The 17,158-nt window shown below is 33.6% G+C and overlaps 1 protein-coding gene across 1 annotated transcript; it reads left to right on the top strand.

Annotated features, from left to right (window-relative positions):
• Positions 1 to 1,512: 1,512 nt before the first annotated feature.
• Positions 1,513 to 2,301, top strand: LOC114402031. Its single transcript, XM_028364579.1, has one exon. The coding sequence runs from the start codon at positions 1,513 to 1,515 to the stop codon at positions 2,299 to 2,301; it is 789 nt and encodes a 262-aa protein (XP_028220380.1).
• The last annotated feature ends 14,857 nt before the right edge of the window (positions 2,302 to 17,158 follow it).

Raw genomic sequence — 17,158 nt, 5'->3', positions numbered from 1 at the left:
CAGCAAATCATATGCTGCCTGAATCAAAATTGATCACTTAATGAAACAACAATCAATCCTAAAAACAGAAAAAAAATGCACCGCTTTGATGTTAATATTATGTTTAAAATTTTTAACTTTAGGTTTTTTTAGTTTGAGTGTTTATTTTTATTTTTAAATTTTTAAGATTTATAAAATAGAGTAAAAAGTACTTTAAAGTGTTAGAGCGCTTTTATTTATTTAGAAAAATCTGAAAAAAGTTGATTTATTAATTTTAGAAAAATCCATTTTCTAAATTTTAAGTAAACATATTTTCACTTTAATTTTTTATTTTCTTTAAAAATAAAAACATAAATCACTCAAACTAGACTCTAAATAGGCCGGCGAACTGCGGTTCCTGTTCACTTATACAAGCATTCAGAATTTACAAATAATTGGGTGGTTTGAAATTAATATTTTGAGTTGACGTTGGTACTAATGAATAAGATCAATGACAAATCAGCAACACCTGTGTTGTGTTTGCATTTGTAAAAGGGGTTCAAGTGGGTATACGTTGGCCTATCCTCTTCCGTGGTGGCAAATAAAAAAAAGCAGCCAGTAATAAGGCCTAGCACTGAAAATATGTTGAATTGGAGCCCTCATTCTTACCATAGCCACAGCCACAGCCACAAGAATATCTACCCCCTTGGAATTATTGTATGATCACAGTACGTGGCCTGTTCTTTCGCAGAAATGGACACTGAACTATTCTCATCTCTCCTCTGTTTACCTTTCTCTGTTTTGGGCTTTCTAGACACCTTTCCCTTTCATTTTTTCTAGAAGCCATCCCCAAAATAACCACCGAACACCGCACCTTGAGAATAAAACTACAAATACAAATATCGTTGTGTACACTCCAACCTCCCCAAAAAAAGGTGTCATAGAAACTAATAATTCCCTCACACCATTCTTTGTTTTTTTTTCCCCACTCCACCACTTTATCTTTTTCGTAATCAGGTAATTAAGGTTTTTATCTCTTTAGTGAGACACTCGCATATCTTACAAACTTTGATTTGTTAAATAATCATAGTGAGACACTTTATCTTTCTTTAGTTATATTTAATTTTTTTTAATCTTTTTCTCAAATACGTTTAATTATCAATTTTTTTAAAATATATTTAATTTAGTCTTTAAAATTATAATTCAGAAAATTATAATTCAGTTCGACAAAAATAACTAAATTGATGTATTTAAAAAAATTGAGAGAAACAAATTAAATCTTTTAAAATAATTAAATTGATATATATTTTTTTAAAACGTAAGAATCAAATTGAGTTTAAAAATAATTTAGAGATTAAATTAACAATTAAACCAATCAAATAATCTAAGTTTTCCTTATAAAGTTAGTATGTGTTACAAATTGATTCACACCATTTGCTGCCCACCTCCATTTCATTTTCATCACACAAAAAAAAAACACACACACACACATATACAACCATTGTCTCTTCTCCCCTTTAAAAAACAATTCATTCCCATAATTATTCTTAAACTATGGAAGAAGAGCAAACACACATAATGAAAGACTCCGATGACATGGAATCCCAAGAAGAAGAAGAAGAAGAACGAGAGGAGGCACTCTCGCTCTGCGACCTTCCACTTAACCGCAATTCCAGAACTCCAAGCTTGGACGACATGTCGTTTAAGAAAATTCTCCGACCGTCCTCGTTACCCGATCACGCCGGCGAGATTTTCAACGGCTTCAGCAGCAGCAGCAGCTCCGACATGTGCCCCGCCGACGACATCATTTTCTGCGGCAAACTCGTTCCTTTCAAGGCCGAACAGCCGCTGAAAAACCTCATCGCCGCTGAAGAGGAGAAATCTCCCGCGCGCCGCCGGAGATCGGAGTCTCTCTCCTCCGTGACGCGATCGAACAGTGTGAGCACGTTCACCGGTTCTCGCCACCTCATGATGAGGAACAGCAAGAGCTTGGATTATAGCAGGTTGCGAGAGTCTGCGGCGCCGGAGGTTGATCGGAATTCTTCCAGCAGAAGCGTCGTGCCGCCGGAGGCAGCGGTGAAGAAGGCGACGAAGCCGCGCTGGTACTCTCTGATGTTCGGGACGATGAAGATTCCGCCGGAGATGGAGCTCAGCGACATGAAGAACCGGCAGGTTCGCCGAAATCCGTCCAGCACGATGTTTCTCACGGCGGATTCCGGCGGAAAGATGGCCGTGAATCGCAGCCACGGGAAGGTGTCGTGGAGAATACTGAAGGCACTGAGTTGCAAGGATCACAGCAGCGTCGCCGTAACGACGTCGTTTCCGTTACCGCAAGCGTCGTAGGTTTGAAGTCACGTGACGAGAGGTTTTAATTGTTATATTGACGGTATTGCCCTTGTGGTTTGGGTTGAGGTGAATTACGTGGCTGGGGGTATTTTTGTCATTGGCTTGTTGCTTGAGGGAAAGGAAAATATAATATTGACTTCACGTAGAAGGGGTACATTGTGTTATGTGTACAGTGGGAGTGACTCATAGTCATGAAATTGAAGGATCATGGTTCCTCCAAGTGGATTAGGGGATTTGTTTATTTATTTATTACAAGTTACTACAACTTTTTTTTTTTTTTTTTTTTAAATTTTGCTGAATTCTAAAGTACTTTTTGTTCGTTAGGTTGGTGGCTATTAATTATAGGAGTGAATGACAATCACGAGAAATCCGACAGTGACACAAAGAATGGCTGCTCCTGCTTGTAGTATTGTATGCCTCGAAATATTAGCCCCTTTTTATTTTATTTTCTTAAAAAAGATAAGCACTACTTATGTGGGAATGGGAAGCTTCTATTTTTTTATGAGGATATTTGGGATGTTGATGTTGAATCATGATGTAAATATTTGTCATTGGATGGTTTTAATTGTCTACCTTTCTTAATGTATAATTTATTTATTTATTTTTTAAATAATTTTATGTCATGATTTAAATCATTCATTATAAATTTCAAATATAATTCCCGTAACTAAAGATATTTATTATAAAGTTGAATTGTATAAAAGCAAATCTTATTTCAATCATAATACTCTAACACAACTACCTTGAAATGGAGGTAATACCAGAGAGATCCAATCAATTGGAATAATAAGTTGTTTGATGAATTTAATGTCTTTCCTCCTTTGGCTTCGATATAAAATGCTGTCCTGTCACTGAGGCGAAGTGATTACGAGTATATTTTTGTTTAATTAAGTAGATATTTCATAATTAATGCAATTATTTCTTTCACCAATTTGATAGCGTCAGTTTTAAAGATCAAGGTTAAGGAGATAAACATGCTGAAGTTATTAAAATTACAAACATTTATTACATTAAAAGTATACCAATGTTATTTAAATTATTTTCAATCACTTTTAATTACTACTTTTTTGCTTTTATTTCTTTGATCTCAGCCCTCAAATCTGATAGTATTAATAAGAAAAACGTTTTTTTTTAATCACCATACAAGACAAAATGTGTTTAAGCACATATTGTGTGATTTGTCAACAAGATGGGGACATTAAAGACTTGAAAATAAAACGGTGAGATTTTTAAATTAGTAATTAAATGTAGTTTTTGACCTTTGAGTTATTTTTACCATTTTTCCCCTTATGATGGGGTGGGCTAGTGAAGTTGGTGAAAGATGCTTTAAATGGACTATGAATTGCGTGTGCTAACAAAACATGCTAATGACCCTACCATTTACTCAAATGCTAGATTCTGTTACCTCATAAACAATAAGCCCACGTATGTGTTAGTCTCTACTCAAAGATGATTGGACTAAGCAATTGGTGTTACTAATTTTCAGGGCTCCCCCCTCTAATGTCAATTTCCCTGGTTTTTTTTAATTATCCACATATTATTAATTATATAATTCTTTCATCGTTCTACTTGTGATTTTATCTCCACTGCTACTTATCATGGAGGATTTAATTATTGGGTACACAATTAACATTCATTGTTGACGCAAATAAACATTATTAAATATTTTCATTATTTAAAAATATTAAATAATTCTATGCTTATAGTATAATAGTTTTAATTTGATTTAAGCTGACTGTATGGATCTTTTAGTTTTATTTTTTCCTGTTTAGTTTTTTTTTTCATTTTAATCTTTTGTTTTGATTTGAATTTTCTTTTTTGTCAATTGACAACAGTAGGGGTTTATGAAGACATAATTATAACATTTTTTAACCAATTATGATAGTTTTATTGTTACTAAAATCAATAATTTAACAAAATACATAAATTAAAAAGTTATAAATTTTAAAATGAAATATATATATATATATATATATATATATATATATATATATATATATATATATATATATATATATATATATAAAATCAGCAAAAGGTAATATATATTAATATGAGGACAAAAGGGTACCCAAACCTATATACACAGTAAATGAAATAAAAATATTAAAGAACTAAACTGAAATAAATAAAGTTGAAATGCTAAAATACTAATTTTTTTCCCCTTAAGTATTTCTCTAAAAACACCTTTTCGCGTTCTCCATTAAATTATGCGCCAATTGCTTAAGCATTACAAAGTTTTCAAGACTAGGCCACCCTGCTCGTACTGGAAAAAGCAGAATCTGACTTTTGTCCAAAGCTATAATCAATAAGAAGGAATAATCTTGTTTTCTTATTTATAGTTCTGTTTTAAATAATTATTACTTCAAAAATTTAATTTATATCAAATTATTGCATGAGTTTGTGAAGACATATTATCTTACACACATATATAGAATCAATTTAATAAATATTAATAAAATACAAAAGATAGAATTGTTGGGAAGATTCGAGTGATGCACCTGTAGTACCAACCAACCCAACAAGTGTGAGTCTCTTTCCCATAGTAGTCTCCCTCTCGAGCCCTGACCCCAAATTTTAACACAAAACCTTAACACTCAGATTTATCGATCTTCTCTTCACTTATAAGTGTTTCACCCAAAATTTTTTCATTTCTATTCGATGTGAGACTTTAACTCGTACTTATAACCCAACAAGAATTGCATAAACATTATTGAAAATCAACATTGAATAAAAAAACATTTAAAATGCACTGAAATTGAGGATCATAGTTTGTTTTGTATACTTTTGGAAGATAAGAATATATGATAAACTTATAGACTCAAAAGTCGTTAATGGTGAGTTCAGCAATCACAAATATATCATTCACAAAGCTTCCTCTAATCAACCTACTTATTGGACTCTTTACAATTCGTGGTTTCTGGCTTTTAGCCAAAGATAGTTTGTTTGTGTAGAGCAGTAGTTATCAAGAATATGCCAAGTAAGATTGAACATATTATAATATAATAAAAAATACGCATGATATTTATTTAAAATAGAGAATATATAATACTTTTTAATTTCTATAAAAAAATGTAAATGACAATTATATTTTAAATCAATTGAAGTATTAGATTACAAAGATACCGAAACATATCTTTAGATGGAAAATGCGAGTCATTTGAATGCATTTTAATTGCAAATATGGTAGTAAATTGCTTCAAGAAAATAATTCTCTTTTCCATTTTAAGGGAAAAAACATTTGATTAAGAAAAAAAGACTGTAATCTTGAAATAATTTAATGTACTTTTACTGTGAAATATTGTAATAGAGCATAGAGTTAACCCATCTTTTGGCAAGTTGGAGTGGGAGACAAAAATGGTTTCCATGATTTCTTTTGGGATAACTAGAAGCATATAATTACTACTATTATGTCGACAGGTATTGAGTGCTAACAATTTGTTATTTTTGTACATAGTTAAGATAAAAAGTAACACTAATATAATTTTAAATTAATTTTAATTATATAGCAAAAATTTAAAATATGATGAAAAACATATAATTATAGCCTAAATAGTATTTGCAATTTCATTTTGTTTTAGTGTAGTTTATATTTAAATGAATAACCGGGCATTTATGATTTTTTGCTTATATATTAAATTAATATTTAATAAATTTATATTTTTTCTTAAATTAAAAAGTTAAACCGAAGATGCAAATCCCTACTTAAAAAATATCTAAGTAATTTTATACAAGTAATTAATGTATTGAAATTAAGATTAAATTGTATGAATATTTTTCGAGTTTAATTCTTGGAAAAAATAATTCTTAGTTAAATTTTATCTATCTTTTGGGTAAACTTGAAATTAGTTAAGGGTCTCTTCCCCGTGGTGAATTGGAGGATTAAAAAAAAACAAATTCGTACTTTAAAAAAATTGCAAATCCCCTTTGTATAATAGTACCCACTATAAGGTTTAATGGTTTATGTTAAGTGAGAAAATACTGCTAAAAAAATCATTTGTGACTAGTTATCCGCATAATTAGATTCTCTATTGAATTTCTATCATAATTAGGGGACTACTATTCCTTGGACTAGAGTGAAGAGAGCCTTATCCCTGAAGTAAGCAAGCTAAGATTAAGTGAATATCAAACGCTAACACAATTATGTTGAATGTTGATGAGCATATAGTAATCATTTTAACTGCGAGTTCATTGAGGATTGGCTTCTTGAACAATGAACATGATAAAAGCTAAATTATAATAACTTTCTCTCGGGATTGTTCCCGTCTTCACTCTCCAGATGTAATGATTTTCACTCAACTAACACACACTATAATACGACCAAGATTATAGTGTCTACAATAGAAGGAATGCACATCGATTGCTTTCTGAATGGTCAGAAGCAGCAAAAGAAAGACAGAAAGTTCGCTAATTTATAACTAATTCTGCACTGCACTTGCCTCTATGAGGTGGCAACTGGCAAAATTAATACTATCTATTACTTCAGTCGCTTGATTTTTCTTTTTCTTTCTTTTTTGAGCTACACCAATCACAGTAGTGTTTGAAATGAATTGAAGTTAATCAACCTCAGAATAATTGATACATAATCAATGTTCCGCTACCTTTGTACAAACCAAGTTATAAACAGAAATTTGAACAAAGATAATTGGCACCTTCTTTGAGCAATTATTCCTTCTGGACCTGAAATATAAAGTGTTGAGTAGTCTTCTATTTTAATTCTTGATATTCTAAGACTCGGTCACTTTAAAATTTGATTTAAAAAAAAATATTTTCTTAATTGAAGAGTCCTTTATTTTAGTTTTCTTTTCTATTTTATTTTTACTGCTGTTTTATACAAAAAATGAATTAAAGTAAATCACTATTTGCAAATTCAAGAACTAAAGTAATTGATGCTTGCGATAAAGAGATTAAAATAAGTGAAGGTTTCACTCTTAAAATAGTATGATTGCCCCATGTTTACAACTACAAATAAATTTTGTGGTTGAAATTTTTCTTGTAAAATTTTCATATTCACAAACAAGGAAATAATATTTGCAGAATACGTATGAGATTTGTATTTCACATGCTCAACTCAACAAAATAACAAGTATGGGATTTGAATTTCTTTGCTCGAGTAAATTTTCTTTTTGATTGGTCAATGAGGAATAAGGCTTTTGTGGTAAAGATCATTAACACCTCATTATTAATTATCGTAATCCATTTCACAATACACACACACAAAATCATCCATTTCACATCCTCCATCAAGAGGACTTCTAAAAAATAATTTTAAAAGGATAATTTTTTAAAAGTGTATGTTACACTTTATATACAAGGACTAAAATAATATATTTAAGTCAAAAATTAAAAATTTAAAACTCTCTCCAAGATATCTTGCATCTTTGAGTCATTGGATACCCTAGTTTGGAACATCTGACTTGTACATGCATGTTCCTAATCAGACTTTGACATACCTCTTGTTTATCGATAAAAACTCAAATGCAAAAAGAATGATGACAGGTTCAGAGAGAAAGAAGACGAATTCTACCATGCGAAAATAAATGGTATGAAACTAACCCGAGTCGTTAGATACGCTTAAATATTAAAAGTGTAACACATCCCATGGTTAAAAATAAACTGTCATACAATGTGATTTTTTTTTAATTTCACATGCATGATAGAATAATCTGTCAAGAAAGAAAACAAGAACGAAAAAGTTGCCACCGTTGTTACAGAATCAAGGAGACTATTCTCGAAAGGTTTTCCCCTTACGAAAGAGTAATGTGCTGAGTTTTATCTATTTTTTCTCAATATCCTTTTTTCCATACACTTCCCTCCGTTTGGATTGAAAGAAAGAAAATGACAGACAATTTCTTTTTTAAAATTTGAATTAAAAAGAAAATAAGAGAACATGAAAAATTATTTTTTTATCTACAAGTCAACTTTTTTCTTTCTTTTCTCTTTCTCTTAAATCAAACAAAGAACAATATATTCATATTGGTGCTTTCTTTTCTCTCTATTTTCTTTCTTTCCATCCATATATACCCTTTATGTTATTCAACCTTTCACCAACTAACTCTCCGTCCAATTACACTCTCCATTCTTTCCCTCCTGTCTCATTACTTAGCCTCTAATGCATAATGAAATCACACTACTTGCAGCTTAACCATCGTCTGTAGTTCCAAACAATTCTTTCAAAAATTTCGGTAGTTTACAGGTTTCAATTTCTAATGTTATCTTTTGATGCTTTTTCATTGGCAATGTGAATTTTCATGTATTTGTATATCTAATATTACCCTTCAAAAATACCTTTTTTTTTCCCCATCATTGCGGATGCTTCTTGAAAAGCTATAGGTGATGGATACTTCACAAGACAACTGATGACATTTTTGCAGGTAAGAATTCCTGTTGTTGAAAAAGGAACTTTATGACCTCCATTTCTTCCATATAATGGACCCACGGAAAGTATATTGATAAAACACTAATTTGAAAACATCATCTTTTCCAAGTGCCGAGATCAATCGTCCAACAACGTGGGGCATGGTACTAGTGAAACCTCATTTAAGGAAGACATGACAATTTGAGCTTTGACACATTACGATTAATATGGGATCAATGGTACTGCTTTCTATGCTATGATGTAAAAAAGGATATGTGGGTTTAAGATTCTTCCTCTTAGTCTTTCGGGGGTTGTAGTTTTTATTTGAGCGGGGGTATCCTCAAATAATAATGAGGCTCGTCCCAGAAATAGGGCGAGGAAGGAGAAGTGGGCATGTGGGTCTCCTTCACTTGACTATTTAGGTTAGTTTATCCCACTACGAACGAAAGACCAGTGACACACCGGTCTATATTTTTCATCATCTCAATGTTAATTTCCCTCAAAATGATGTCTATAGGCTGCCCTTTCGGATTTTTAAGTAAATTAACCAATCCAATCAATGTTCATAAGTCGACCTATGCTTTCCATACTTACCCTGAAAAAGCCACTTAGCTCTAGCTTCGGCCGAGCCTTCGTCATATGCTTAGTCAAAACCACTCTTGCTACGAAGTTACTTTTTTTTTAGGGAGTCCATTTTTCGGGATAGGCAGGATATCTTGGTTTTGGAAAACTGGTTAAAAAGACGAATGCTCCACCATCTGTGGTTATTGCTTTGGGATCCTATAAGCTACTAACTATTCTAGTTAGCCTGGGCTAAGAAGACCCTGTCAAGCCTTTGATTCGACTTTGGGCAATGCCACTTCGAAAGAAAAGGAATTAGAGAGATCTTTGAACAGCAGAAAAGACGGATCTCAGAACATAGCCATAGTTACGGTTTCAGGGCTTAGAGAGACTGGACTGGACGCGTACCGAACGAAGATCATGTCTATTTACGCTCAAACAATCCATATAGGTGGAAAGTTGGAAGCTTCAATAGTTCCTCGCGGGACCTTAGAGTGCTATGATGGGGTATTTCAGTTCGTCCTTACGAGTCCATTCGACCATAGCATGATGGTACGAACAACAACTAGATTATATATGTGATGAGTTCCCCGCCTTATTGTGCTTATAGAGCACTTTACGTCCCCCCGCTCGCCTTCAGCTCACCTGGTCCTTTACTTGACCAAGGGAAAATCTCGAAGAAATGTGCCGAGCAGAATAACAACATCATGCTTTAATTAATAAGGATGGATGTTAAGCTAGCTCGATCGCAGGAAATGATGGAAAGGTTGAAGCCCCAATGGCAAGAAGAACAAGGTAACGGAAGGAAGATAGAAAGAACGAGGTGACATTGGAACTGGCAGTCAAGTAATCAAGCTACTGCCCTTCCTTGGGCTATGAGGGAGAGCGTATTCTAACCTCTCCCTAAGGTTGAGATCTTCATACCTCTCCCGTTAGCTACATAGTAACCTCTTCCCTGTCTTGTCTTTCAAGAGAAGTGAAGTGAGCCTTACAAGAAGCCGAAGGAAAATGAGACTAGCTAAGACTAGGGAAAGAGCGGCTAGCTAACTAACTGATAGAGATGACAATTAGGGTTTTGTTTCCATTATTAGAATTATAAAGTTTCAAGACCACAATAGATCTATAAGATAAGATTCTTATATTTACAGCGGAATGATATACAAAGTAAACATATCTCAATGAATAAAAAATAGTATTTATGGCTACGCAAACCGTTGAGGATAATTCTAGATCTGGTCCAAGATGAATTGTTGTAGGTGATTTATTGAAACCATTAAATTCAGAATATGGTAAAGTAGCTCCGGGGTGGGGAACTACTCCCTTGATGGGTGTTGCAATGGCTCTATTTGCAATATTTCTATCTATTATTTTTGGTAGGAAGTGTAGTCGCCAAAAGGCGAGTTGAACGAAGGGCCTAGGGAAGTCGGGGTTGGGCAACCTTTCTCTAGCTTTTTCAGTGGGGGAACTTGGCCTGGGAGGGGCTTCAGATGAGCTCCTTTGAGATCTCAAAGCGGAAATCCTCCGGTTTATGGAACACTTACAGAATATCGATGCACCGGCTATTCCCCATCATGTGCAGCTCCTAGGATCACAACTTTTATTGCATCAACAGCTGATTCAATTGCTAGTCCTCCAACACCGCTTACGAATGAAGTTCCGCTTGCATTCTCTTCTTTTTCTTTAACTATGTCATATGCTTTCACAAAAGGAAAGAAACTTGGGCAGAAAATAGTCGCTTGGAACTCCACTCTCACTATGGGACAGAGTAGTTTTACTATTTATATTTATAGTAAGGGGAAGTAGGTCGATTGAATTGATCCCTATCCCTACCAGTCTTTGGAACTAAATGGAACTCGGTCTCTTTGATATGTAGTTCCCATTAGCACTGACCCAGAATAACCATATCTGTCTCAAGCTCAAGCCGACCCAACCTGAAGAAAACTACTGAATCAGAATCCACTCTTGGGATAGGAATTCAGCCAATCTTTCCCATTTGAAAGCAAAATTCCCGGGAAAATGAAACTGTATCGATTTCAATGTTCGTCTATAGGAAAAAATTGACTTGCAATAAAAAATACAGGGTTTTAGCGAGTTGATCGATTTGAATGTCCGTTTATGGGCAAAAATCTATTTGCAACTAATTTTCTCGAGAAAACATGAAATAAAGAAAGGAGTGAAGTAGCCCATGCGTATATGGGATCCGAACGGTTAAGAGTTATGGCTTTTCGTTGAGGACTTACCCCTTAAACTTAAGGAGCATTCGACTGAGATTAGATTAGATTAGTGGGTAGCACTTGTTGAATTGAATAAGATGTTCTTGCTCAGAATTAGGGAAGATGGGATCCTATCTTTAGGAAAAGAAAGGCCTAACGAAAGCTAGCACTCTTTTCAAGCCTATAGCCTATATATGAATTATTCTTAGCCATCCATATGGGAGTTCCCCACCAGCCTCTGAAAGTGCCACTATCAATAGGAAACAGACTTCTTTCCTCTTTATTCTATCAAACAAGCAATTAAATACCTTAGGATATCTCATATTTTACATTATTAATCTAGCATTGGACTCTTACCTGGACTAAGAACACTTCTAGTTCTAACAATACGTTTCATAACGAGCTAAACGTGTTACCAAATGAAATGGTCGAAGGTCTTTTCAGTTCTCTTTCCAATTGCTGCAGTACTAAGGCCAGTTCTTACAGTTGGAGTCCTATCCTAATAGAATCCCTTACCAGCCGAGCTTCCCACTATAATAAGCGAGTTGGAGAAAAAACGTAAACCTATCCAATAGCAGTCCTATGGTAAGCAAGCTCAGGTTCAGTATACATAGGATATGCTTTTTCCTATCTCTGCTCTGGTTCAGAACCCTATAACTAACTAGGATTCCCTGGTAGAGCCATAGATAAAGATTCTTTAGATGTTTTCTCTGCTTGAGACGGAAAGACAACTGCTCTATGAACAACCCTAGTTGTTGGTCCTATTCCTGCTGCTAACTACCACCTCTGCTCTAATACATAAAGCAGCTGAAGCTATTGATTGTAGCAGCTCCGTCCCATTCATCACTGCTTTATGTTAAAAATAAAATAGTTGCTCCTCTCCGATCTAAGCCCTCTCTCTAGTCAGAAATAGCGTCAGTAAGTTAATCAGGATAGATCGACAGGCCAACAAAGGCCTTCTACCACAGCGGGCCCACAGGCCTATGCCAATCTCTTAGGGCAGGTTCTCTTTCATCCGTCTTTCCTAGGTGCGCATCTCCATCTACTAAAAGTAAGGGTGGTTACCATAGATAGATTGGGTCATTCGTAACCGATGCTTTAGCATAAACTACAGCTCTTTCATCAACTACAACAATATCCGATGTAGCTGGGAAAAGGGTTTGTTCCAACTCAAGTTGACATTTTAAAAAACCAAGGGGCCAGAGAACATGCACAAGTTCTGAAATAATATGTAATTCTAACTAACCATGGATATTAGATATATACTACTTGAAAAAAGAATTCTTCAGTAATTCAGTTATAGTAGTCAATCCAGGATAGTTGCATGGAGCGACTAACCCCAAAAATGTTATTGTAGGACGATTGCTAATTTTGAAATTTTTTTATACAGCTTATATAATTCACACCAAATACATATAAATGGTGCTATTTCATAATTAACCATAAACAGTTATAGGTCTTAGCTCCTATGCAAACATACCAGTAAATAGTAACAAAGGATGTCGTGACTAACCAACAAGATAGAGAGAAAAAAGTGAATGGATTTGGATTTTTGGGAGATAGATGGCCAAAGAAAAAGACCTCAGCGATTCAAGACAATAGAACACTGAAAAGTAAGAGCAAGAGAAAACAGAAAACAAAAATGAAGAATACAATGAGATGAAGTTCACAAGAGAAAACTGAAAAAAAAAATAGAGAATGAGACATGAATAATTACTATAGATAGAAGGCCATGTAATATTGGATGGTAATGACCACTAATGAGTGGTAATTGCTACTAAATGTAACATTTGGTATCACATATACTATAATATGCGCAAGCCACGTTGAATATTTTTTGATATATATTTCTTTTTCATATCTTATATCCTTATTTTGTTTATCTTTACCATTTATGGAGTTTTGATTTATTTTATGCATAAATATATTCTGAAAAAAATTTATTTTATGCATATATATATATATATATATATATATATAAAATCAAATGCATAATATTATGTTTCAATTATGAAATTATATATGAGAATTTTATTTATCATTGTATTATATCGTGATCTTAAAATGCATAATATGATTTATTTTCATATGATTAACTTTTATGTCTAAGTGATCTTTATAATTTTGATTAATTATAGATTAGCCAGAACATCTATAATTCGATTAAAATTATATATTAAGTTGTTTAAAGATCATATAAGGAATTAGACATAATATTGTGATTAATTGTACTTTATATAATGAATTTTATCCCACAAGAATTTTTATTATATTTGTATAATTAATTAGGATAAAATGATATATCATTTTTCATGGTTTACCAACAGGGATCATGAGGTATGTATAATTTTTCAATTTTATCATAAAGTGAATATTTGCGATAAAAAATTAAATTATTTTCATGTTGTTCCCGTAAAGCATGAATTTGAGTATGTAATTTGATTATTCTATCATAAAGTTTAATTGTTCCTTATTGAATTAAAAATTTAGCCCACAAGCAATTTTTATGTCACAAGATTTAATTTTATGGTATGTTTACATTGGTAAAACATACAATTAAGATTAATTTGCCTCAAATTTTGACATAAGCCTTTGGATTTTGTAGCTTCTCAAACGGTTAGTTTTTCTGATATCCAATGTGATGTTCTCGAACTCAAAGGAGATAACTATAAGATATGGAAGGAGATAATTCTTCTGCAATTGTGGTGGATGGACATAGACTATGCTATAAGGAAAGACGAATCACCTGCAATCACTGAAAAAAGTAGCTTAGCTGATGTTGCGCTATATGAGCGGTGAGAGTGATCCAACTGGCTCAGCATGATGTTCATTAAGACCAAAATCTCGCTTGGGATATGTGGTTATGTCGACCAACATGAAAAGGTCTGAGACTTGCTTAAGGCCATTGATGACCAGTTCATCACTTCAGATAAGGCTTTAGCAAGCACTCTTATCATGAAGTTCTCCTCTCTTCGGCTTACCAGTGTGAAAGGTGTGCGTGAGTACATAATACAAATGCGAGATATTTCAGATCAACTTAAAAAATTGGAAATTGATATGTCTGAGTCCTTCCTGGTGCACTTCATTTTGAACACCCTTCTGCAGGAATATGGGCCGTTTAAGATTTTCTACAACACACATAAGGACAAATGGTCTATCAATGAATTAATGACCATATGTGTTTAGGAAAAAGAAAGGCTTGTAATGGAGATGGATGAGAGTGGATTGCTAACAAAGACTTGTGGGAAGAAAAAAACAGCTAGTCTCAAGCTAATTAGAAGGGGAATGATAAAATACCACCTCAAGCGGTGACAAAGTGTTTCTTTTGTAAGAAGAAGGGACACATGAAGAAGAATTGCTCTAGATTCTAGAAATGGCTTGAGAAGAAAGATAAATCAATCTTATTAGTATGTTATGAATCTAATATGGTTAGTGTTAATATTAATACATGGTGGATTGATTCTGGATTTACGATCCATATTGCAAATTCTTTACAGGGTATGCAAAATCTAAGGAAACTAGTGGGAAGTGAGCAAAGCATTTTATCAGGCAATAAGCTAGGCTCACCTGTGGAGGCTATTGGAACTTGCATTTTAAGTTTAAGTAGTGGCTTTATTTTGAAATTAGAGAGGACCTTTTATGTACCAAGTTTTTCTTGAAACTTGATTTCTGTTTCTAGACTCGTACCTTTTGGGTGTTCCTTTAATTTTAAAGACACATCATTTGAGTTATTTTATAATTTTGAATGTGTTGGGAATGGTATCTTGTCTGATAGTCTTTATCTTCTTGGTTTGTAAAATTATGCCACTTATAGTTCAATGCATGTTCAAACTGACATTAAAAGGTGTAATATTAATGAGAATTCCTCTATGTTATGGAACCAAAGATTAGGATATATCTCCATTGAGAGGATTGAAAGGCTAGTGAAAGATGGGGTACTCAATACTCTAGATTTTGATGACTTTAAGACTTGTGTGGATTGCATTAAGGGTAAGCAGACCAACATGTCTAAGAAAGGTGCTAACAGAAGTTCAAACATATTAGAAATAATTCATACTAATATTTGTTATTCAGATATGGATGCACGTGGTCAAAAATATTTTATCACCTTTATAGATTATTATTCACAATATATGAATGTTTATTTGCTTCATAACAAAAATGAAGCATTGAATGCCTTCAAAGTCTTTAAGGCTGAAGTTGAGAACCAATGTGGCAAGCAAATAAAAATAGTGTGATCAGATAGAGGCAGAGAATATTATGGCATATATACTAAGAATGGACAAGCACCTAGTCCTTTTGCAAAGTTTCTTCAAGAACATGAGATTGTTGCCCAGTACACTATGCATGGTTCTCCAAATCAGAATGGTATGACAGAAAGAAGGAACCAAACATTATTGGATATGGTATGGAGTATGCTTAGCAACTCCAATCTTCCTAAATCCTTGTGGGCTCAAGCACTAAAGATGATAGTGTATATATTAAACCGTGTTCCAACCAAGGCTGTCCCAAAGACAACTTTGGAATTGTTTAAAGGTTGGAAACCAAGTTTGAAACATATGCGCGTTTGGGGTTGTCTGTCTGAGGTGAGAATATATAACCCACAAGAGAAGAAACTTGACTCGAGGACTATTAGTGAATATTTCATTGGATATGCCGAAAGGTCTAAAGGTTAAAGGTTTTATTATCCATATCATATTACTAGGATTGTTGAATCAAGAAATGCCAAGTTTGTTGAAAATGATTTGATCAGTGGGAGTGACCAATTAAGGGACTTAGGTTCTGAAATTGATTATATAGAGTCTTAACCTTCCACATCAAGTGAAAGATTGGTTGTAATTCATACCCCTTAAGTTTAAATGGATGATGAACAACATATGACTGGCATTCCACAACCTGTTGCTGATAATCCAGTAGATCAAGTTGATTTTCAAATTCTTGAAAATGATGAACAACTAGCTGAATAACATGATCCCCAAGAAAATGTTGATGCAACATTTATGAGGTCTACTAGAGTAAGAAAATCAGTTATTCCTAGTGATTATATTATATATTTGTAAGAATCTGACTATAATATTGGAGCTGAAAATGATCCTAAAACATTTGATCAAGCCATGACTTGTAAAGAGTCAAATTTATGGTATGATGACATGAAGGATGAGATGAATTCCATGCAGAATAACGGAGTTTGGAACCTTGTAGAGTTGCCTAATGGGGCAAAGGCCATTGGTTGTAAATGGGTCTTTAGGACCAAAAGAGATTCATTAGGCAACATTGAGAGATACAAGGCAAGACTCGTTGCTAAGGGATTTACTCAAAAAGAAGGAATCGACTACACAAGAGACTTTTTATCCTGTATCTAAGAAAGATTCTCTTCGTATTATCTTGACATTAGTTGCTCATTTTGACCTTGAGATGCAAAAACTGGATGTGAAAACAACCTTTCTTAATGGTGATTTAGAGGAGGAGGTTTATATGAAACAACCTAAAGGCTTCTCCTCTAGTAGTGGTGAGCATTTAGTTTGCAAGCTTAATAAATCTATATATGGTTTAAAACCAGCCTCCCATCAGTGGTACCATAAGTTTTATGGGATAATTTCTTCATTTGGTTTTGATGAAAATCCCATGGATCAATGCATATACCACAAGGTCAGTGGGAGTAAAATATGTTTTCTTGTTGTATATGTAGATGATATTTTACTTACAGCCAATGATCGGGATT

The sequence above is a fragment of the Glycine soja genome, chromosome 20 (assembly GCF_004193775.1).
Source record: "Glycine soja cultivar W05 chromosome 20, ASM419377v2, whole genome shotgun sequence".
NCBI classification, from domain to species: domain Eukaryota; kingdom Viridiplantae; phylum Streptophyta; class Magnoliopsida; order Fabales; family Fabaceae; genus Glycine; species Glycine soja.
Note: the sequence above shows the minus strand (reverse complement) of the source record. Positions and strands in the feature narration are given on the sequence as shown.

Coding starts and splice junctions, on each gene's coding strand:
- LOC114402031 (XM_028364579.1), top strand. CDS start 1,513: ATGGAAGAAGAGCAAACACACATAATGAAAGACTCCGATGACATGGAA.